The sequence below is a fragment of the Vanessa tameamea genome, chromosome 16, assembly GCF_037043105.1.
Source record: "Vanessa tameamea isolate UH-Manoa-2023 chromosome 16, ilVanTame1 primary haplotype, whole genome shotgun sequence".
NCBI classification, from domain to species: Eukaryota; Metazoa; Arthropoda; class Insecta; order Lepidoptera; family Nymphalidae; genus Vanessa; species Vanessa tameamea.
The window spans coordinates 2,752,980-2,779,158 of NC_087324.1; the positions used below are offsets into that span (position 1 = coordinate 2,752,980).

General features: G+C 31.6%; 2 protein-coding genes across 2 annotated transcripts in view; both read left to right on the forward strand.

The window, feature by feature from the left end:
- The window catches only part of LOC113393943 (prolactin-releasing peptide receptor-like), a 639,527-nt gene that overhangs the window by 203,965 nt on the left and 409,383 nt on the right, over positions 1-26,179 (forward strand). The window lies entirely within an intron of this gene.
- Positions 1,035-9,744, forward strand: Ns3 (Nucleostemin 3). Its single transcript, XM_026631030.2, has 10 exons — positions 1,035-1,242; positions 1,426-1,649; positions 1,726-1,947; positions 2,223-2,343; positions 2,590-3,180; positions 3,850-4,002; positions 4,497-4,635; positions 4,913-5,112; positions 7,531-7,619; positions 9,513-9,744. Exons 1-10 carry the CDS (start codon positions 1,147-1,149, stop codon positions 9,637-9,639), a joined length of 1,962 nt encoding a protein of 653 aa, XP_026486815.2. The 5' UTR covers positions 1,035-1,146; the 3' UTR covers positions 9,640-9,744.

Here is a 26,179-nt window from a genome sequence, read left to right on the forward strand (position 1 = left end):
TTATTGATATAGATTATGTTATAGTTATGTTTTTATTTTATAAATTAATTTAACTCGAATCTGCTCAAATTAAATCGAAACTCCCTTAGTACTAGTAGTAGTACCAAACTATCAGTAGAAGTACTTACTACCTGCTGCTTATTCTTTAATTTGACAGTTATTGACAAAAATAATGTCATCTACATATTCCACAGGTTAACTCAACTTTGAAGAGAAATCAAGGAAGTAGGTCAAAACTATATATAAAGATATTTTAAAATAAAAAATAAATTATACATCTATGTAAAATAATTATTTATCACTCTAATTTATTTTTCTTTCTCTTGTGCATTATCCTTTATTTAACCCCTTTTCTTACTTCTACTCTATTTATGTTGCTTAGTTAACAGCAGGTATAAAAAATAAAGGCCTTCTTTTACCATTTACGTTTAGATACCATTAAAAGAAACATAAATTTTAAGATAATAATTGAGATCAGAAATTATGGATCACAAGAATCAATATATTTCCGCTTTAATTGTGTTTGTTTGTCTGCACTGTGCCAATAAGACAATAATAACAAAATATTTTATTGTTAATTAGTGCGTACGATTGTTAGGTACTTGGAAAATTAAATATTTATCAATTAATTACTGTTTTTAAATAGAAGTTTATTACGAGAGCTATGTTAATATGAAATGATAAAAAATATCTAACTTTAGCTTTTGTTAAGGTAGTACGAAAAGGACCAGTTTTTTTGCAATATATATGATTTTGTGTGTGTACGCTGCTATCATTTCGATTACCCATATAATATTTTCTACCATTTTTTAATTTATTTGAAATTAGGTAACATTATTATATACATTTATTTTAAAAAAGTCTTTATAATTACTGCCACATGAAACAACAAAGCTATGTATAAATTTAAACTTACGATTACTAACATGAATTCCTATGGAGATGAGGTATTATATGCATCGATTTACGAACCAACATTAAACGAATGTTAAGCTGTCAGTGTCAAGTAACTGGACAGTAGACAATCTTGACATACCAATAACCAGACAGGCAGACTTTTCAGACATTAGTCAAAACCACGTTTATTTGTAACATTAAAAGTTTTTTAAAAGTTGTTGTTGCTATTTCTGTTTGCTAATTACTACAATGGGAAAGAAAAATAAAGAATCACTTGGTCGTGCTCTTATTAAAGACAGATTTGCTAAAAATCGACACCGCCGACATGTAGAAGACAATACTATGGTAAAATAATATTATTTATAATTATGCAAAAAAAGTTTTCCCATATTTTTATGTATATCAAAACCGTATATCAAAATGGCTAAATGTTACAAAATATTTTATTAGTTAAATAGTTCCACTTCATATACCTTTTACTTTTTTGTTATTTATGAAAATTATAATTTTCCCTTATTTTTAAAATAGCTCCACACGACAGAGGTTCAGGACGGATATGATTGGGGCCGTCTTAATTTACAATCTGTCACAGCCGAATCCTCACTCCAAGAGTTCTTGTCAACTGCAGAGCTAGCTAACAGAGAGTTTATTGCAGAAAAAATGAATGTTAAATATGTTAAATCAGCCCCCTGTGAAGTTGAACTAGCTACCTCACAACCAGACTTTGATGAACCACTCACAGTTCCCAGAAGGTAAACCAATATAAATAAATCTTATAAGAAAAAAAAACAGCTTCAGATTAAGTTAACTATATCAATATTTTTTCAGACCTCAATGGAAGCCAGGTATTACAGCAGAGGAACAGTTAACAAAAGAAAGGGATGAATTTCTTGATTGGAGACGCCATTTAAATGAACTGCAAACTAAACTGGGTGCAGCGGTAACACCATATGAAAGAAATTTAGAACTTTGGAAGCAATTGTGGAGAACTTTGGAAAAGTCTGACATAGTTCTAATACTATTGGATGCAAGGAATCCACTTTTGTTCAGGTTAAATTTAATTATAATAATTATATTGCTGTTAACAAAGTAATTTAACATCTTAGTTAAGAATGAGAATTTACAATGTTAGTTATGCTCCCTTTGTCTGTATACTGACTAAAACAAAAACTGTAAAGAAAAGTATTGAGATTTGATATTGGAATAAAGTAGAATGTGTTTTTTTTTCAACCCAGAAAATGTTGTAAGAAGCCCTCCAACATGTAACTCCAACATAGTTGTATCCCTTCATTGGTATAATATGTCATATCCCAATTATATTGCAGATGTACAGATTTAGAAAAATATGCAAGTGAGCAAAAATGCAAGATTTTTTTGTTATTGAATAAAGCTGATTTAACCACAGAGTATGGCAGGAAATGTTGGGCGGAATATTTTGCTAAAGAGGTAATTGTTTTATAATTTTTACACATAAAAGTGTATTTGTACATCACCAATGCACCTTGGGAGCTGTAGTTACATTGCTTCACTCACACTTCAAACTACAACACAACAATACTTAGTACAGCTGTTTAGTAGTAGAATATATGATGAGTGGTTGATAATTATTTAGTAAATTTATATTTATATTGATCAGAAATTATATTTTCTTTACTAAAGTTTTTATTCTATTTTTAATATATATATTTTTAGAACATTTCAATAATATTCTTCTCTGCTGCAAAAAGTACAAAGGAAAGGAAAATATCTGAAGAGAGTAATGCAGCTAAAGGAGTTGAGGATGATGAAGATTCAAGTGCAGAGTCTGTAGACCCTGAAGAGGAGTGTGACAATCATAATGCTTTAAATGATACACAGGATGATATTGAAATGTTTAAAAAGCAATTAGGAGATCTTGGTCAAGCAGTTAATAACACAGCCAATAGAATAGATGCAATTCAAATAGCTTTAGATAAGGTACTAGAAAATCTAAGAACAGATAAGCCTATAGAACCTTTTCAAAGTATAGAATTAACACTCAATAATGAAACATCAGCACAACCAACAGAACAATCAGAAAAACCAGATTCAAATACTGGTTCAGAAGCTGCTGATAAAGTAAATGAAAATATTGACCGAGTTACAAATTCACATGAAATTTTTGATCGTGATAGATTGATACAAGTTCTTAAAGAACAGAAGATTAGCCAATTGAAGAATCCACCAAGATTGACTGTTGGAATGATTGGTTACCCCAATGTAGGAAAATCAAGCTCTGTCAATGTTTTGATGCAAACTAAAAAGGTATATAAAACTAATAATTACATTCAAAGTAACATCCTATAAATGACAAACTGTTTGTCAAAGTTCTCTTTAACTCCTCCTCCACTTTATCCACTATACTTCTTCCTCATCCTTTTCTCAACCATAGATAAATTTTATTTTTTCTAATAATAAGATGAGTGTATTGCTTCTACATAAATGCTTTTTTTTTTCTATCAAATAAAAAAGTAAGTAGAGTAGTAACTAGCAAGTAAGCAGATCGCTAAATGTGTCACGTGATAGTAAAAAAATATTAGAATTAATTCTCTAGAACTAAATTAATTATAAAAGTCTACTTAAATAAATGTTTACTTAGAGTCGCCATACTATATAATAAAAATTAAAATCTCGTATATATATTTAAATATTATATTTATTTAATGATACATTATAAAATAATAAAAATTAGTCATGATGATATGTGATTACAACAACCCTTTGACATTGGTGCTCTAAGAAGTATCCACAATTCCTTAAATCGCAAATGTTTCACCAATATTGTGGATGATGTTGTGTCCCTTGTGTCTTTAGTTACACTGACTTGCTCACCCTTAGAACCAGAACACATTGATTCTGAGTAGTTCTGTTTGGTGGTAGAATATGTGATATGATTTGAATGAATTGAGCTTCGTCCATTTTTGTTATTAATAGGTTAGTGTCAGCTCAATGCCGGGTCACACAAGACATATTCAGTCTCTGATTTTGGATGATGATTTAGAACTGTTGGACTGCCCTGGACTAGTATTACCGGCATATGCTGTAGCACCAGATCTCTTGCTAACGGCTGTGCTGCCTATTGATCAGGTAAGTCCTATTGACCTATGCATTTATAGTCTGATATACATATTCAAGTATTCATAAAAATTTTAGTGCAAAAAATGCGAATTGATTGTAATAAAACAATACATTATTAATTATATTACCTTTTTTGGTTCAGTACTTTTCACTTTCTTGGGAAGGTTTGGAGCTGATTCCACCACTCTGCTCCAATGTGGATGGTGAATACACATGTGTTAGAAATTCATTGAAATTTGACACATGTAGGTTTGATCACGATTTTTTCCTTCACCATCGAGCATGAGATGAATTATCAATACAAAATAGGCACATGAAAATTCAGTGCTGCTTGCCTGGACATGAACCCGCAATTCAGATGCACGTGTTCCAACGACTGGGCCATCTCGGCTGTTAATTTTCTATATTTGGTGTAAAATATGAAAAAGTTGTAGTTGAACATGAATATTAGTGAGGTTTTCTAACAAGGTACATTTCCATATTTCATAGATCATCTGTTTCAGATGCAATCTCACGATGCAGCAATGGCTCGTCTGTGCCAGCTTGTGAGTCGGTACACATTCCAGCACAAGTATGGACTACTTCTACCAGAGTATGAAGGCAGTGAACTTGAGTACAGAAAAATATTGACTGCGCATGCTTGTAAGTTTTTTTTAAGTATTTAAATAAACCAACACATCATTATGTTACATTGCACAGTATAATTTATCCTTAAGTGATTTATTGCAGTGACAAATTATGAGTTTTATTTTAAAAACCAGGTTTTTGAGCATAATTTATGTAGTCCGTTTTTTATCTAGTGTCCAAATAAATTGTCATTTTTTTGAGTTACTTACTATTTTTCTATAGGAAATAAGCTTAGTAAAGGACGATACTAATACCATACCTTAGATTCTAATACGATTATATATTTTTTCAGTTAATAGAGGCTTCATGACAGCAGCTGGTCAGCCAGACCAGTCGAGATCAGCTCGACTTTTCCTGAAAGACGCAGCCAGTGGACGTTTACACTGGGAAGAATTACCTCCTGGATATGAACCACCTCCTGTGGATGATCTGATTGAAGAGAAGAAAAACGAGACCAGGAAACCAACGCCCAGGGAGGCTAGAGCTGTTGAGGTAACTTTTAACTAACTTTTTACTATTTAAAACATATTTTATCAGATTAATCCGTTACGTATCGTGTTGTAATCGGGAACGCATTTATGTTCCACGCGTGCTCCAATGAGGATGCCTCCCTGATCACTAACCTAACCTCCACAGTAAGGCTTCTCTCCAATAACGTTTCATCGGAACTATCAGGACAAAGATATGTGGACATATTTCTCCTTATAGTTCTCATAGTTTGTCACTTCTAATATCTGGCTTAAGACACGACTGGGGTTCGTCAGTGAGTAATTATCAATGTTGATACATTATCACAATTTTTCAATATATGTTAGATAATTGGACGGAGCTCTTCGATGACTTGTAGCAAATATGTCCCCATTCAAGCCTTTTCTGACTGTCCGAATACGATTTGTTAGAACTACAAAAACCTTCTGTCCTCCCCATTGCAACTTTGCCCGTGATTCTCATATACTCCAGTCCGCTGCATTTATATTTGGCAATTCGCAATGACAATCCATATAATTGTTAGCGTACAACAATTTATGATTTAAAGTTAATTTTGCCAAATTTGATCATTGCCGAGATCCGATTATATCACGAAACCAGCGAACTTATTTGCGCCTCGTATTGACAGTGAAAAATTAATTCAAAGTATTAAATAAAAGACGATCACAATCCGACATTTTTCAAATGATGTGAACTAATATTTTCCAGTACGTGAGATCATATAATTTCCATAATCCTTTATAACTTTAGGTGTATCCAGTCACTGTGTATTTACAGGTAAATACCACCTGTCATCTCTAATCCCTTTATTTGGTGAACCTAAAAAGGTTTCCGCTCTCGTAAATCTGCAGTTATGTGTTGTAGAAATAGTGTTATGCTAATTTGGATTATTTGGACGAGTCTGTAAGATGAGAAAAAATAAGTGTTTATTAGGTTGTTTAAATTAGTCTGTAGGAGAAATCGACATGTTTATTTGGATTAATTAGGTATAAAATCTTGACCATATCGCCGGTTGAAATTCTTGGCAGACATCACGATTTCAGTTTTGTACGCTTTTGTGTTTACAATTCGTTTCATTCGGGATGATTAAGATATAAACGTTGGAGAACCACTGGTATCGGAATAAAATCTGAGACATAACAGTGAAACCACAATTAAAGAGACTATAGGTTTTAATATATATTTGGATAAGTATATGAATATACAGACTCAGTATAAAAGTATGTTACAAATAATGGAGTATATATTCATCAAAGAAACGGACAAAATGTCTTTGTTTAACTGTGTCTGTGTTAAAGTTTAACAATAAAAAAATAACATATGTCCATATAGGACTTCTTGTTCTTGTACTTCAACAGCATGTCTCATTTTTGGGCTCTTCTGTTAACGAGAATGCTTCGACTAACTTGCTTGGTACACTTTGTGTTGTTGGATATATTTATTGCCGAACTTTGCAGGCTTCCGTACGATATTTCCCTTCACAACCGAGTACGAAATTTAATATTGTAAACAATTTTTGGACCGTGCTGTGCAGAAATGTACCAACCCACGACACTAATAAAAATTGTTTAGATTTATATGCGAAATGCAGATTTTTTTATTTGATGTCATAAAATGATCTGCACATAATATTTATATATACATGCAGATCCGGCCATGCGTTGCTATGGTTACGATAAACGTTGAGTTATGTTATATTATATGATAATTTTTATTTAAAAACCTACTCAGAAAGACGCTGATTATAATGATACGAATTTCGTGTTAAATATTCAGAGGTTTTAGCGTGATGCGCGTTAAAAACAGCGAGTTTTTTTATAGATATATAGCAGAAGTAACATATCAGGGTTACTGTGACTATATAAGTGGTTTTTCCCTTACAAATGTTCACAAGTTTTATTAGCGTCTCTGTGGGTCCCAATTATGAAAAAATAGTTGTCGCCCACCGCTTCGCTTATCTTCAGGGGTTGGTCGTCTGGCGTCAGGCGTAAAAATCTTTCCTTGGAGTTCAAACTTGTTCTATATCAAATTTCATTAAATTCGGTTCAGTGGCTTAGCCGTGAAAGACAGACAGTTACGTTCCCATTTATGAAATTAGAATAGAGGAAATTTCAATGGTGGACTTGCCCAGTTATCGTCCAGTTTTTCAGATGTTTGTGTAACATTCACTGTGTTGTCAATTCTGTCGTCGTCTATTGCTCTGTTGTTAACACACTTTGGAAATAAATCACGTGATTGAGGTTTTTAGCACAAGATTTTATTAAAAAAGTGCTCATCAACACCCACTTTAAACATTTCATCAAACAATTTTATTACGTAGTTTATCAAAGGCATTATTTTATTTAAAGATGTAGAACAACCTTGGTTTATTTCAACAGAGTATTGAGGGATCTGTTTTAAAGTGTTATGTTTTTTTTTTAGGGTTGGATGAATAAGTCCAAGGAAATCGACAATACGTTTTTCGCTATGCAGAAGGGCGGCGCTCACGTCAAAGGGAAACCAATTTTGGGGTACGTATTGTACAAGTATTTGAAAAATTTTAAATGGAATTTTTAATATTATTTTATGCAACACATTTCAATTAATATTTTTTTGTGTTTGTGATTTGTGAAAAACAAATAAAAGTGCGTGTTCGCGAAAAGTTCTACTTCATCGGGATGTATAAATATAGTTTTTAATTGCATGAAAATAAACTTGAAATAATGAAAATCCTAAGTAGTGTGAGCCCAGGGCCCCCTAAACTTACGTTCCGGCCCTGGGTATAATACAACTGATTCCTCCGTAAGAGAATTATATTATAATCCCGCGGACGTAGACGTTGTGCTGCAATCATTTACACGCATTGGAATGTGTGTATATTTAACGTTTCCGTTAATTTTCTGGTTTGTCCGGTACGCTAAATTGTTCATGTCAGTTTACCGTCGAATGTACTAACTGGTGCACTTTTGTTACTTATAAGATTCTGGATCTTGGTAGATGATGTATTTTTTATGTATATTTTTCTTTTAGGAACACAGACGAATAAATTAACCATTAGCCTATTCCAATCGAAGTAGGAATAAAGATAAACAGACATAATCATTTGATTCGCTAATAGCTCTGCTATATTGGGCACGACTAAAAGTTTTTGATATATATCTTTATTTATACAACACTATTAAACTTGACTACTAATATCCACTTTAATTTCATTTCCGAAATTTCGATAAAAGTATCGTCGACGTTCAAAACGCCATTTTTTCGCAAATCCATAATAAATATCATAGCTCTCTACCAATAATATCGCGTCAATTCGCTGTCAAATGTTGTTTATTTGACTTTTGTTCTCATGTGGTTAGAATAGACTAGATATAAGTTGTCATATTTACTAGACACACTGAAAAATGTAAAAACCATTTATTGTACCCTCTGTGATTTTGAAAAATATTAAACGCGGAGGAAGTTGGATTGGCCTCACACGTCCGTCATCAATTATAGATTCTGACCATGAATCGGTGAAACTTCACTTCGAGCATGGGACATGCAATTTGCTTTTATTGCTACACTGTCATGTTGCCCGATGCGAAAAAACAAAAACGAAATTTTTAGCGGGAAGCCTACGTCGAGTTATTTATTAATAATCTGTCTTGGACCCATGTCTTTACAAACTGTTTTAAACTAAGTGCAATTCAAAAGCGTTACCTTTAGTAATGATCATAATATTATCACCTATTTAAGTACGTCATTTAAATCAGAAGGGAAAATTATTATTATTTTATGACAAGAATTGCTTCAATCTATTGGAGATTTAAAAAAGAAACATACAAAACTTTCAAAATAATATATATTATAATAACCTACATCTATCCATATAAATTTCACATTCAAACATAAGACGGTGCACACATTATTGCGTCCGTATTTACTTTAAGAGCAATTTTCATGCTCGTTAACTCCCGGACTACTCGTAAAGCAGTTAAATTTTATGAATTAACGCTTGGCCTCGGTCCAGGGTGACTATTTCGTCTCCGGGAAGTTTATTTAGGTTTCCCTTAACTAAAATTGATAATTTTCGAACGAGATCTCTTTCATCTTGTTGTGGAAATGTTTGGTGAATCACTCTCGCTGTTTTGCAACTGTTGAAAATTTTTATGATTTAACATTTGTAACTATTGAAGATAAATCTATTGATTTTTAATTAATAATTTCAATGAATTCTAGTTATAATTAAATAATGATATGCTGCTCGTTTTAGTATTTTTATATGAACTCTTTTGAGACATGTAATTTGTGTAATGTACACAGAAAAATAAAAACAAAAAAACAAAACAACCTAATTTTATTATTTTAACGTACACTATATAAGAGAAACTAATTTAATTATAATACAAAAATATATTAATTTGTTCACATTTTCTTTTTAGAGTCACAGCGCCATCAGACGTTCAGAAGCCGATCGTTGGAAAACCCTGGAAACACGAAAAGAAACATGCAAATAAAAATAAAAGAGAAAAGTTGAGAAGAGTCTACGCTCATTTAGATGAACATTAAATACCACAGATTGAAAATTATAAAATACAGATAACAAATTTGTAGAATTAATTTATAAATGTGAGAAACTAATGTCGATATTTAATAAACTTTGTTACATTCAAATCGCTTTTAATTCATTTTATACTGAAGTTGTTTTAAGGATGAGAAATATCAACAGTTGTTTAAAATTAATGTTTTTTTTGTAAACACTCAAAATTTTACGAGTTGTAGAAAAACGGAAGCACAATTTGTATCTCTCATTTCTTAAAAAAATATCGAGTTAGTATTGGATTAATACATCATTCTTCTATCCGTTCCGATGTCAGCAAATCAATAAGGGTACGCCCTTCCGAGGTCTCAGGTTCGATTCCCGGCCGAGTCGATGTAGAAAAAGTTCATTAGTTTTCTATGTTGTCTTGGGTCTGGGTGTTTGTGGTACCGTCGTTACTTCTGATTTTCCTTAACACAAGTGCTTTAGCTACATACATTGGGACCAGAGTAATGTATGTGATGTTGTCCAATATTTATTTATTTATTTATAGTTACCTATGTGTATATTATATAAAATAAAACCATTTAGTAAAATACTTAAAATCGATTGTCACTCATAGTAACTGTAAATTTTACGGTGCTTACGATTTCTTGAATAATTTTAATATCAAATTTTGATTATAAATGGCATCTAAATTATGAGTTCATAAATTTTGTTATTGACTGCAATTTTAACTGCATAAGCAAGAACTAGCGTGTGCACGGGACTAGGAAATACGTTTTAAGTCTCCAGACATTGTACTGTGCTATTTTGGCATATTGAGTGTCACAGATACTGAATTAAATTCATTAATAACATGTAACGGTAACGATCAAAATAAATAAATATATATGGATCAATGAAATGTCTACTTTATGTGGAAAGCAAACATCGTAATTTAGTTGGAAGTGGTGCTTATAAAACAAACAAAGAATTTAAACGCAATAAATTTATGTCCGACGATAAATAATGGCGTTGACGTCATTTATATGACATGAATATCTGGGTGTTTTACCTGCGTGAAAATGGGTAGGAATACTTTAAAGACAATGAAATTCAATGAAGAAAAAAATTTACGTTAATTTTAACTTGTAATAACTTTTCAACATCAGTTGGATGCTTAATTTGTTCGTTTAAATTTTTACACGACTGCCTCAAAAAAGTAGGGTAATGTTTTCAGGACTTAAAAACGTAGGCATGTTTCTTTATTCCACCATAACTTTAAATTGTTTGTTTTGTTGTATGGTATATCGTAAGAATTCTTAAATCACAGATACTGGCGTTATCAAAAAAAAAAAACAATATGGCAATTTTTTTTATTTCCAAACATTTTCGTTATATTATTTTTCTTGGAAATTCAAAGGCATATTGTCTCGTCTTTAATACTCTTTTTCTTAATTCCAGTAAAATGTGAATTATTTAGCCAAATTTTCCATAACTTTAAATTATTTTGTTGTAGGATTTTTGTTAGCCAAACGTCACCTTAGCCCAAATCGTGGTATCTGACATACAAGTTGCGAACGTGAAATCTAGCACTTGTCTTAAATTAGCGGGCGTTGTAAATCAGAAGATTCTGGCCAACATTACGCCATAGGATTCCGCGAATATTTCAACAGCTACGCACAGAAAATGTTTATATTATGAATGGCGGGCTCAGGGTTAACCTTATTAAAATACTTAAATCTGTTCGATTTTAGTGATTGCAATTTTCACAACGATAAATTATTATAAACATAGGTTAAAAATATTTGTAAGATTCATTTCTATGGAATTTAATATGATATTGAAATAAAAATAACATCGTGTTCAATACATCTTAAATTAATTGATTTCTTATTTTTTAAATAAACAACAATTTTGTTTATCTTTCACAACCATAACCCTTTCATATGGGATAAACTATTTTTTTAAGCTATGTTTATTTTGTAGGTATTCATGATATATATACATTCCCTGCTATTTATATAATAAATTGAATGAAAAAAAAAACAAGAAAAAAAAAATATTTTTTATGTAATCATTAATATATTTGAATTATTAATATTTAAGATTACTAAACTTGGTAATGTGCCATATACCCTTAGTGCGCCATGTCGCGAGCAAACTGCCACGCGATAAAGTTTTCTATGCCGTTTTTAGCGCCGCGTCTTGTCGCGTATCTATAACGCGCATAGAAATCGCGCGCGGTGCAGAACCGCGTGCAACCTGTCGTGCCGTAGGTGGGTTATGGCTCTGACACATTGAAAAATTGTATAACAAATATCAACCTAAAATACAAATCGACGCTTTGTTTTACGATTTAGATTTTTTAAAATAAAACAATTTATAATCAATACAATCAACAATGCCATTCCACGCACAGACCAAAATGAAAATGTTTATAAACAACTTTAAGTGTAATTTATTACATTAACCAATTTGTTCAACTTATCCAAATATGTTTTTTTCAGCGGCGCTTCTGACGAAGGACATCTTGCAGAAAGCTCTGATAAAGGAGACCTTTTCACTTTGCTGTTGACATTCTATAACAATCAGCAGCAAAGCGGAAAAAGACAAATCTATCGAGAACTTCTTTTCTTCCGCTGTTTTCAGTTTGTTCTTCTCATGCAGAATCCCTCGAATCTTGCACTATTAAAAATATTTTCAAGCTGTAAAAAAACATAATGACGCTTTTATGAGATAAAATTAATTCAACAAACAATTGAAGTTCATAAAATAAGTAACTTGACAAAGAAAACAATTGTAGCATAATTATATAAACATATATACATATAATCGAATAAGGCAAACAGTAAAATAATAAGAATATAATCTATCTATTTAAGCACTAATTTCGTTTAAATGGAAGTTAATAACTGATAACTCTAATGTACCTAAAGGTTTAGATTATGAAATGTCTAAAACTAAACAGTACGTTTTTCGAACGAATAATATTCTGCCTTACTCGCCCTCTATACAGAAATATTTATACGTAGTATTTTTGGAAGAATTCAATTTTGTTATTTTAATGCGTCACACATCATCAAATGTTTTGTAAAATTAGGTACTTCTAATGATCATGATGTTTTAAGTTTATTTGCAATCAAATTCACACCTAAATTAATTTTCAAATTTAAAAACACTCTTGTGTCGTCCGCTAAACTTCGCGTTTATTCCAAAGATTTTTAGGAATTTCGAAACCTATGACAGGTATTATTTTGATTTAATTTCATTGTAAACTGACGACATCTGTTTGCACGTTTTTCATTTGTTATTTTTTATACCTACCGCCATTGCGGCGCTTTGTACGCGGCCACTAACTTTTTTCCGCTCTCTAAAATTAATTATTTGTTAAATCGTAACAATTTCTTAAATTGCAATTAAGAATTATCTTTATTTTTCTGCACATCTACAGCTGGAGCTTTAAAATAAGACCATAACCTATCTTACGTGCAACTATCGTGTCATAATCACTGGGACAAAAATCCGCTTACGCTATTAATATATATAACATTTGTGACAATCTTGTATTACCCACATCTAACAGACTAATAATAGTTAGGTATTCTCAAAATAGTAAGTATGCGTACAATAGTCGACTGTAGTCATCTTCGTAATATAGTGCTAAGTTAAAATCATAATTAAATATTCTAATATTTTTTTGAAAGATCTATAGAATCATTAATGAGGATATATTTACTTCTAAAATTACAGCATAAAGTACCTACGTACTAGCTAATTGTTTACCGCGGTTCTTAGGTCTTTTAGTTGAGTCTTGGCAAAGGATGTCAGTTATTTTAAACTCTGCTTTGTACCTATATCTTTGCATAGAAATAACATAAACAAAATTTGTGTTTATACAAATATAACGTCCAACTTCCAAAGCAGAATGTTGAAACACTTGAGTCTTGAATGTCATTTCTATTTAAATATGATTTAATTTTATATCATACTAAATTAATTAACGTACGATGTGTTTAACCGGATATCTAATAATTAGCTCCTATATCTCTTCTGTACGTAGATTGAATATACAATACGCGTCTATGAAAAACACTAATAAATTCAGTATTATAAATTTTAAACAATATTAGGTAATAGGTGTATCTGCACGTAAGATTCACCGAGGAAGATGATTTTTTAAATTTGGAATAAAAATATATATATTTTTTTACAACATGTATTTTGTGGTCGAGCAAATAGGGCACCGGATCATCAGTGGTCTTACATCAGTTATGCGTTACCAACCTTGGGAACTAAGATGTTATGTCCCTTGTACCTGTAGTTACATATTAATTAACACAACATTACTAAATATTGCTTTTCGGTAGTAGAATATAAATTGAGTGGGTAGTACCCACCAAGCTTTTACAAAGCCCTAATACCAACTAAATAATTGGATTTTACCAAAGAGTAATATTTTAATTTCTCACAGGAAAACTTGGGCACATAACTTTCTCGTTGATAAGAACTGTTTGGGGTTTTATACACTGCAGCAAATTGCAGCGGATTTAAATGGCTACGTGATGTGTTTGTTTGAAACCGAATGTGTTATCAGGATTCTTGAGGAAATACAAATCTTTACCTTTCGAGGTTTTAGACGTAGAATGAACTGATAGATAGTTCTTGGCAAACGCTCAAGTCGAGAAATCAAACATTGACTCGGGAAACAAATATGCGTATGAACACATTATCCATTGTTGTGGGAGGAAGTATTCTTGGAAATAGTTGATTGATAAATAATAATTCTGAAATACTGAATGCCGATTGAAAGTAATGAATGATGTGGGGACTCGGTTGCCGGTTTCTACTCGGATAATGTTTTTTTTTTTAATATAAATTCGTCTACAATTTTTAAACACCAAGTCGACTAAAAAAAAACTTTTTATAACAAAAATACGACAGATTATACGTTATCTTTCTAGTTTTTCATCTTCTAATGGCTATATTTTTTCAATTGTCAGTTTTCGGTATAGTCGTTACCGATAGGCAATTCGATTGTGCGTCAACCTCCAGCGTTGCAGTAGCATATCATAGCATATGATCCTTCAATGCTTTGAATGTACGTATGAGGTAGCATAACAGATACTTTATGCGTATATAGGTAGGTATAATATAAATAGTACGAAATCCTAGTGTACTAAAACAAAGCTTCATACGAATCATACCTTTTCTAAGTTATCGATAAATTTAAAACTGTAACATTACAGAGTAATGGGCTTTTATAAGCCTAATCGAATATAGAATATTTAGATTTTTTAAAACTGTTCCACAATATCTTTCTGTTAAATAAATGCATGATCTGTGATATCAACTTTATTTGTATAAGAATTATTAACAATAAGGCCTTATATACAAATAATAATAATTATGATTTAATCTTTAAAGTAATTATATTTTTTTAATTAGCTCAATCATACAAACGAAAGTCTAAAATTAATTAATAAACGCAATTTTCTTTAGGATTATCTTTGAATTTATAGTACGATATGGATCTATAAGTGAATGGGATCTATGTATTCGTCTATTTATATTTAATGCAAATACAGTTAGCTCAGGGGAAGAAAGAGACCCAAACAACAGATTAAATTAACAGCCATAGTAAATAAAACCGAATACATAAAACCACCATTTATCGCTGTCCCCTCACGATTGAAAGTCTACTCTGGGAACTGAATTTCAGTGAAATGATTAGTGATTTGTCGTTGAAATAAAGCTCTCAAGGGTCTTGCGTTAAATAAATATAAGTATATATATATTTATTAATATTTACGTGATATAAAACTCTGTTTACGTCTGCAAAAGACATATAGAAATAATGTTTAAATCTCAAAGCAGGTTTTGTGCAAAAAATATGCGTGTTCTTACATTTGGTTTTTATTTCGAGTCTGTTAAAATATGCATCGTTTAACAAACAGCGAAACGAGCAGTTTATCAGGTCATAAAGTTAAAAGAATTCGCATTGAGTTTTATAGAACAAAGAAAGATGTTTTATCACCGGTATTTATTAAAACAGGCAAGTTAATGAGCTGCCGAAAAAATAATACAGTATAATGTTGTCATCGCGAAGTTTATTTGGTTATGACGAAGAATCACGTCGAGTTTTACGACTAATTTAATTCGATTAATGTTTACGATTTGTCTCCAGGAAATTCTACAGAGGCGTAGTCGTAAGTCGACCTCTTTCTGACAACTTAGGGTGATTTTATTTTGGTTTAGGTGGGGCCTGTCCTTATTTAAAAACTGTATATACTCGAAATTAAATTTCAATGACAGCGTCTTGGGGAAATTGAATCGAATTAACATTCGCTGACCGTCAGTAAATGAAACTCGACATATTTTTTAAGATTTGGTCTGTTGCCGAATAGGTATTTAAATAATATATACTGACTTTTAACTTTAGTAATAATCTTTTTTTTTATTCAGCATTCGGGAAAATGTATAAAATAGTAACAAATATATAATGTAATAATTACAATTAGTTTAATTTGTATTATATGCTTTTTTATTGTTATATTTGTGTCTCTAAAGACATGACCGTGCCCTTGGTGTATCTTTTAGTGTACCATGCTTTTCTTAGCAGGAATCTTCACAGTTTTAAACTTCAATTATTATGTGGGTCATTTATATTAAGCATTAGAGCTTTTAATTAAATTACAAGTAGTATATATATTTTGCTTAGAGTATATTTTATAGATATTATTAATAATAATACATAAATAATGATTTTCTGAGAAGACGAATTTATCAAATGGTGTAATTCAGAATTGCTCAATTAGTGACTGAATTTAGTTTAGTTGTAAGCCATTAATACAAATGCCTTCAATTGCGGTAGTGACAGTTGTAATTTGTTACAAACTCCACTACAAATAAAAACCGATAAAAGATAGACTCAGAACATTATCAGGACTGTATCTTTAAATAGCTATGTATATAAATTTTCTGTACATGTGTCACTGAACTCCTACATGCTACACGGTTGAAGTAAATAAAATTCTTATTTCATCTGGACGACGTCGGGACGGAAAGCAGCTATTTATCCAAAAATATGAATGACAAACGAAAAATAAACTCTTTTTTTATAATGTTTATTTTAACTTAAGCTTGATTAAGGACTTTGGGTTGTGGTCTGTTCAATTTGTAGCCATGTTTCCTGTATAGCGTTATCGTGAGCCAGTTTTGGCCAGCCGTCATAGAAATTTCATCAGTTCATATTTTTTTAGGGTTGCTTCTACTTTTGGCCCATATACTTGATCGAGTGTCACTTTTTGTTTTCGTGAAGCTACGCACACGTTTCCATTTTAGCTTTTAATTATAAGGTAGGAATATTATTTGTTTCAAACATTTTCAACATTGATTCGACGTAAATTTCGTTTTTTATTTCCGTACATATTTATTTTTTTATAGCGGAATGATGCGACATTATAATTATTCTATTTAATGTATCTATAGTTATTTTTTATTTAATTATGTTATGAATAACACTTTGCGTTCTTTGGGTTTTTGCGTTTAAATATAAACTTTTATATAGGTAGTATCTTCATATTTTTAGGCATATGTATCTCTTATCAGTCTTGTCTTGGGTTTTATTGTTTACTATAATATTATATAAATTGTAAAAAACGATTCATGCCTTAGTTTTGAAAATCCAAAGGATAGAATATTTGTATTGTTTTAAATTGATTGTTTGAGGTAAGCAATGCTAAATTCTCAATGCGTATTGAAGTAAGAAATATTAGATATTAAAGAAAGCAGTTGGTCATCTTTTTGCTCCTCATATTTCCATTCGTGAAAGTGTTTCAATTGATAATTACTTATCAAGATAACGTTTTCCTATTATATAATGAACATAAATGATATTCGTTTTCTGCAAAGCTATTGTTCTGTTATTATTTGTACTAAATACCTAATATTGTTGGTATTTATTTTACATTTTAGTAACAAGTTTTTACCTCACCTTGTCAATCTTATTCTGTGCTCCTCTTGTCGGTTTTTTTGTTTAAACAACATCTACAGACAGACACTTGTCCGTGCCAATTTTTACTTTTACATTTATTTTGAATTGACGGTTTTATTATATAATTTGTAACTTAAAGATCTTATTGGTTACAAACGTTTTTTTATGGACTACACATCTGCAGTACTTCGCTGTGTCCGGAGATCTTTTAAATTACTAGTATATTATGTAGCATAATTCGAATAGTCATCATACTAGGTATATACATTTATATTAATTCGTTTGTTCATTAAAGTTTTAACGGGTTAACATTTTTTGTTGCGTTTAATCCATCTTAGCACTTTTGTCTAAGTTAATATAACAATGAAATGAAACATGCCAAAAATAAACCTTTTACTTCGCTTAATATTCACGCTAAGCTTGACGTCTGAATGTTTATGTCATCTGTCTTCTTCAACTTATATATCTGTCTTTATAAGAAAAAATAGATACAAAATATGTCATTCATATACATATGAACATTCTACTAGATCACAATCTGGGTCATGTTGTCTATACTAATACACTAGAACTTATATTAATAAAAAGTGGTACAATTTCTTCGTTTTTAGGGGGTAATCTTCGGAACTAAATATTCAATTTAAAAAATATATATTCCAGAGCAATATTTTTATCATTCATATTAGCCGATATATCACATATTTATCTAATCTCTCAAGTCGGGAAGTTAAACCTCTTAAAACTGTATATTAAAGCACCAATTCCAGATTACGTGCATCCAAAAAATTGTTCACTGCAAAACAGGCAGTCGGATAACTGTAGCACTAGGATTTTGCCGTTTCTTTATAAATAAATAGAATCTGCGCGAAGCCGGGGCGAATTTTCAATAATATGGAAACTAGATGAAATTGAGGCATGGGCATAGAATTTAATTAACACAGCAGTAATGAAGCGGCAAAATAACACATATTAATTGCTAGTAGGGCTTTATTATTATTGCTAGTATAAGCCCGCCAGTTTTTGACCAACCATTCAACAGATATTCTACAGGCAAAGAGCAGCACTCCGTATTGTGTTCCGGTTTGAAGGATGAGTGAACAAGTAACCACAGGCACAAGGGACATATCATCATAAGATGTAAATAATTTGGTAACTAAAAATATTTCATAACTTCTATACAATTCTGAACCAACTGCGCAACAAATGCAAAAGTGTGTGCGCAAGGAGAGGTACACTCTCTGTAGTTACATGGTGGTAAAGCTTACTGCAAACATATCTGAGTGACTACCCACTCATGAGGTATTTTACCGCCAAGAAGCAAAACTTTCTAACATTGTGTTCCGGTTTGAAATGTGCATGAGCCAGTGTAAGGATTTAAGGCATGATATGGCGATGTAAGAAATGGTTAATGTTTCTTACAGCGCCATTGTTTATGGGCGATGGTAACCACTTACCATCAGCGGCGGAAGAGCAAGTGAGCGACTCTTTTGCTCGTACGCCTCCTTACGTCATCAAAGAATAATTTACCATAAATTCGGTTACATGTATAATAAATTATTGAGAAGATTTTCTTTGGCAAAATTTCACTTCTAAATGTGAGTTAGTATTTCTTTGTTCTGTAAAAACGACCAACTACTGTGAATATGAAAGTTAATTATATTTCTGTCTAAGAATATAAATAGATTAAAGTCGTATTATCAGAATCTACTAATCTGAGTCAGTTACAATGTTCAGTTGAATCCCAAATTATAGTTCTTATCAACTGGCTTTTATCCAAATCGAGCCATTACAGGTGTCGGTTATAACGCATCGTGTCGATTTTATTCGTAAGCTTTTAAATTTGTTCGAATTATACTTTAGTTTGCGTCTGTTTTATCGAGGGTAGAAATAATACAAGGTCAGTCTCCAAATAACCAACGGCTGCGAAGAAAAGCGTAGGATTCGTGAGTGATATGTTGTTTGGGAATCAATTTGAAAAAGTAAATCGTGAAATCAATAACGACACAAGAAAACACAAATTTATTAAGATGATGAAGATGAATTGATAATTAATATTAATAAGTAATTCATCTTTCACATGTATAATTAGTCATCATGTAATAATAAAAATATAATTTAAAATCAATTGCAGATTTGTAGTCGTATTTTAGCCTTTTTGTTTTGACTGAATAGGTTAACTAAAACTACTTAAAGCCTATTCCAATGGAAGTGGGAAAAAAGATAAACAAAATGCTAATAACTCGGCTACATTGTGGACTACTAAGAGTTTATGGTTAGGTTAGGTTAGTACTTATTTCCACTTTATTATTACTTTCAAAATTCCGATAACAGTTTCGTCGACGTTCAAAACACCATTTTTTCGCAAATCCATTCATATCGATGATAATGCGTCAATTTTCTGTCAAATGTTGTTTATTTGGCTTTTATCCTGTTATTTTTGGAATAGAGTATAGCTCAATTATTTTCTGCTTCTTACTAGCTTTGGTATGGCCGCGATCAGAAGTTTTACTTTGAAAATTTGATATATATTATTAAACATTCCTACGAGGAATGTATAATTAAATTTATTCAAAAACTTCGATCCTATTGTAAATTTCGTAAACATATTTTTACAGAATTCTATACGGAATACTAGAAAATATCTATCGAAGCTAATATAATAAATCGTTTAACAGAAATAATACTAAAAACTATTTTAAATACATCGAACTATTTATAATTTCTAAACTGAAACTTGCGTCATTAGCAGTTTCCTCCGCAGCATTGCCAAAACATAGGAAAGAGGCGGAAGCTCTGGTAATTACTCGATTTGTTTCGAGTAATTAATATTTGTTTGTTTAAGAAATGTTGTAGGCGTGAAAAAAAAATAATGAAAATATTCTTATTTTTTTTAAATTAATTCCTATTCCAGCAGTAAATATTATAATAAAATTTTATTTACTTCTTCAAGTATTAGGAAATATATTATAATGTAATTAATTAAAAAAACGCAATTTTATCATCGTTTCCAATGTTCTTTAGTTCATTTACACGCATAAAATTATAACATAAAAGCTTTCCACTGAATTACATGTCCAAAACTATTTATAATGATTGAAGACAAGACACCATTTCAGCGGCAATAAAGTTTTAAAACCATAAAACTACGACGGCGGATGCATTTGTTGTTATAAAACATTATTTTTGGAAAAACGCGAGGTTGATATATTTTCTTTTAAGTTGCATTGTTTTATAATACTATTTTAAATATAATATATAGGGATATAATGATGAAGATGATCACGATTTCAGCCAAGGAGAAAAAGATGCACTCACACAATCCGATGGAACAACAAATCCGAAATATAGTAAATATTGGACAACATCACATACATTACTCTGATCCCAATGTAAGTAGCTAAAGCACTTGTGTTATGGAAAATCAGAAGTAACGACGGTACCACAAACACCCAGACCCTAGACAACATAGAACACTAATGAAATTTTTCTACATCGACTCGGCCGGGAACCGAACCCGGGACCTCGGAGTGGCGTACCCATGAAAACCGGTGTACACACTACTCGACCACGGAGGTCGTCAATATGTATGAAATGACTATGTATAATATGAAATGACTGGAAAGAGTTCAGGTGTTGGTAGCAACGGCTTTATGTGATTTCCGAGGCACGGGAGTGATCACATTTCATCGACCCGACCTGACAGATACAGAAGTCCCGACTGGTTTGAAGTCAGAACTTCTGGATCTGCGGCCTTAAAGGCAACCTATATTATGGTAAAAAATATATACACCTAGTATTCTCTAGTAGTTACTTAAATATTGAAGATTTTTTTAAGCAAAATTGAACAATGAGTAGAGAAAATATTATTTTTGAATAAAACCCGATTAAAATTAGTTATGGGTGTTCGGATTGGAAATTCTAAAAAAGGCAATGTGTATAAACTATTGATCGAGAGGATCCAGTTTGTAGAATACGTAAATCGTTATCATGAGCTAAAGCTAGTGTTTATAAGCCATTAAGCACTCGGCGGTGAAGGGAAACATCGTGTAGAAACAGACTGATGAATTGCTGGCACGTGCTTAACCACCAACAGTAAGAATGAACGAATAATAGAATACGACTTTAAGCTTCAATCTAATTATGAGGAAAGGAGTTTGTCCAGCTGTTATACTGTGTGTGAGTGGACTGTGTTTCTCTGATACTACAAGTCGTCACCCGCGGCTTCGCCTACTTTTTAGGGGTTATTCGTCAGGTGTTTAGCATAAAAAGTAGCCTATTATGTCTTTGAAGTTCAATTTTGCTTCGTACCAAATTTTATCAACTTCAGTTCAGTGGTTTGGCCGTGAAAGTGCATCAGACAGACAGACAGGATTACTTATTTATAATATTCGTTTAATTATTGACTATGTAATCGCAAATCATACAAACATATCTCGATCCTTTCTGATTTAGGATACATAAATTAAATATGTAATGAATAACTGATAAACTAATAATTTTAATCGATAATGGTTTGTCGTACTTCTTGACTTAAATTTGTGTACAGATTAACTTAGTGTAAAGGTTCAGTGGAAGAAGCTTGGCTTGAGGCGGCAATCTTCGGCTTGAGATGATAAAGACTAGCGCTATCTATGTCTATCTGTTTATAACTCGCTACCCAACCCCGTCTTAAACACAACTAGTGATGTACAACCAGTAAAATCCGCAAAAAATATTTGATAACAACAGTTGCTATGCTCTATCCGTAATAGCCCCATAGAAACCTTATAGGGCGTCTCACCGATGCTTTATTGCATCCCCGTAGCCTGGCTTAAGAGGCCTTGTTGCCATCCGGCTATTTTGTGTCCCAATTTTGACAACGAAGTTGTAAGTAAGGCGAATAAGAAATTCCACTTCCATTACACATTCCACGAGCTTGAAAACACTCTAAATGCAAAATAAAATTATTTTCTTTATCTTTGCCGTCTTCAATTTAGAAACATAAAATTTGTTTTAATGTAGGTGATCCTTTAAAATATCTCGTAACGTTTGTTTTCTTTACTTTTAAAGTGACATTTATAGACCATAATGTGGTGATACGGCACCCATTCGTTTTCTCGCCGCCAGAACTAGCTAACATCAATTTTTATTACATTTTAGCAATACTTTAAGACACATTTTGTATTTTACACCCAGTTAATTTAGCTACTTTGTGTTATTGAAGAATTATAATGAAAATATTCAAGCAGTATACATGACATAAGCCCCCCAAAATCGTCATTTTAGAAGATAATGGACGTTTTTGTTGCATCGGAATTTAATTGTAAATTAATGTATATTTAACATTTATTAACTATCATTTAAATTTTTCATTTAAAAATAAACTAATAATTTCTATCTTCATGCAGTTTCATCGGGTATATTCGAGAGGTACATAATAATATAAGTAGGTCAACATATATTATATACTTATATATAGAACCAATGAGGAGAGAACACTTTTACTTAAACCTGTAGAAGCATCAATATTAAGTTACTTGTATTTTTTAACTACATACGTAATTATTATAACAGAGCTATAATGCGAAAAAGACCCTACTCTTACAAAGCCTTCACACGTAATGTCAATTTGTCAAATATTCTAATCAAAGAGAATGAGATTTAGACATAGACAATTTTACTACTTTTTACTAACTTGACATAATATTAAAAAAACTCTAGTATAATATTATTATCAAGTACTTAAAAAAAATATCACTGAAAAATCGTAAGTCGGCTGAAATATAATAATTAGTACGTTATAAAATTAAAAAATAAAGTTCTATTTACAATATTATGAAAGTTTGGATACAGACGCGCGACTTATAAACGCTGTCAAACGAGGCTAATGATGTCGTTACGGATCTCGAGTTATATTTTAACGCCGTAAGTTTTATTCATTTTGAATCGGCTATATCTCAGTGTTCACTGATTTATATGCACCTAGTTTAGATTCGTAGCATAGAAATGTTTACAAGAGCTCCGGCGCTCCACTTTACGAAAATACACATTTGAAAATCGTTTGAAAAATGGGCTGCCGAAATTCGGTCTGCAAGCCCTCATCGACGGATGTTTGTGTGGTTTAAGAAAACTTTGTACCGAGGCTACAGTTCAATAATATACCCTACATTTATTAGTTTATGGAGTGAGATTTAACACCATGTAACTATTTCCGTATTCAAAGATCATAAATGTATATTTATTATTTATTACGAATTACGATACAAAGTTCATGTGTACCTACTTAATACACGGATATTATAGCGGTTATTGTTTAAATTTATATCGTTAATCTGACATTATTTACTTTGAACTGTTTAATATTTTAGTATGACTGTATGTGTTACTTAAATTAATGTTATGTTGCATGTCGCAAATGGCTGGATATATATCGTTGTATAATTTTCAAGACGATAAATAAATGAGGAGGAGGAAATTTGTAAAGCCTAACTGACATAACTATTTAACCGATACCTACATATAAAATACTTATACCAGAAGATGGAGCGCTTTGCAAGGGTTTTAGTTTACTATTTATATAGGTAGTTTAAAATTTAGACTATTGCCATGAAAAACGTAAATTTCATGTCCATATGTTTTGTCTATACTAATATTATGAAAGCGAAAGTAACTCTGTATGTCTGTTGCTCTTTAACAGCCAAACCACTGTAATGAATTTAATGAAATTTGCTATGAAACAAGCCTGAACCCCAAGGAAGGATATAGGTTACTTTTTGATGCCTAACATTTCACGCTCAAGCCCTATAACGCGACTGTAGCCGAGAGTGACAAGTGACAATTAGTGTCAAATAAATGGACTGTGAATTGATATTGTTTAATATCGAGACTTTAATAAAAATAATGTTACGGCGTATCGACGTAAGGATATCATCGACTGTAATTATCTTAAAAATAAAAACTTAGACATCTCAGTAACCCCTTATATTTTGTGATAATATATCAAGCTCGCCACTAAATAACGTAGGTACCTGGCAGACATATTCGCTTTAATTCGGATTGTTTGTCTTTCACACGAGACATACGATGTGAAATATTTATTTATACGAATCTCCACATTACGCACGATGTCTCGACAGCGTGTTATTTAAGTATATTTATTAAATTATTAATAATATACTTTTCGTGTCATCTCGGAATTAAAACAAGTTTTAAATATTATATGTAATATTTCTTTTGTTAATTTAATAATTAACAAATATTTTTTTTTATCTATATTAAGGAAACCAATCCTACAAATGATAATTGACACTTTTATTAATTAGGCATATTCCTAAGATTTAATTTATAAATGAACCATTTTTATTTTTTTATTTTAAGCAATTTCGTTTCGGCAAAGAAGAATAGAGCCGTCCCATCTCAAGCTCATCTTTGAATATTATCAGAACTCGAGGTCGGTGAAGAACGAAACCATAAATGTCGTCTTGAACGATTTCAGTTAGACGGTGTAGGAGATTATAGGGTTGAAATATACTAAGTGTACTATTTGTAACCATCTCATTTAAAAATTGGTGGTAGAGCTTTGGTAGTAGTAGTAGGTACCAATTACTCATCAGATATTTTACCATCGAACAGTATTCAGTATAGTCGTGTTCCGGTTTGAAGGGTAAATGTGCCAGTGTAACAACTAGCACAAGGAACATAACATAATAGAACTTAAGGTTGGTGGGGCTTTGGCGATGTAAGAATTGGTTAATATTTCTTACAGACCACTAAGCATCGGATGGCCCATTTGCTCGTCCGCCTGACCATATCATAAAACAAAATGTCTCATAATTTTCAGTCTGAGTCGGTACCGTATTCAGAGGATAGGTGCAAGCAGATTATTTTGAAACGATATCTATCTCATAATTTAACGATGTGTAAGCCGAAATAGCACAATAGTTGGAATACATACATATTGGCTTAATTTGTGTTTATAATTCATCGCGTGATCGACGATGAAGAATAACATCGTGAGGAAATCAGCGTCTGTATTAAAAGAGTTTCCTACATGTTTATCAGCTGACCATTTGAGCTGCGGGATAAGCTCTAAAATGTCTTCGCATAAATAGACGAGTCTATATCCCAGCAGTAGAACAGTTTTCTTAATTTAAGTAAAATAAATAAATAAATGGTGACAGACATTGGAAAAAAACTGCTAGGTTAAGAATTATATGGTGACTGCGTACGAATTTAGACAAGAAAATAATTTCAATGACGTTCAATCGTGTCCATACATTTCGTTTTGATATCGGAATTATTGCTATAACACCGGTTAATAAATATCGGCATCAATGTGCGCGGGTCTCACGATATAAATGCGTAGATGTAAACCGAATCAGTCTCACGCAGACCAGACTATAAACCTCATTCTTCAACATATACATGTCTAACGATTTTAAATCAAGGCGTAATCGTATTTGTAGGACAGGTAAACGATATAATTGTATAAATAAATAAGTCTCAGTAAATAGTCCTGTTTTCATTTTCTCCATCTGTTATTTACTTCGGATATAAATATTTATGATTTGAAACACGGTTTTGATAATTGAACATTCAATTTGATATCGATA

Excerpts from the sequence above, each read along its gene's own strand:
- Ns3 (XM_026631030.2), top strand. The coding sequence starts at position 1,147 with ATGGGAAAGAAAAATAAAGAATCACTTGGTCGTGCTCTTATTAAAGAC. Across the intron at positions 4,636-4,912 it reads AATATTGACTGCGCATGCTT|TTAATAGAGGCTTCATGACA; the intron begins GTAAGTTTTTTT and ends ATATTTTTTCAG. Across the intron at positions 5,113-7,530 it reads GGGAGGCTAGAGCTGTTGAG|GGTTGGATGAATAAGTCCAA; the intron begins GTAACTTTTAAC and ends TTTTTTTTTTAG.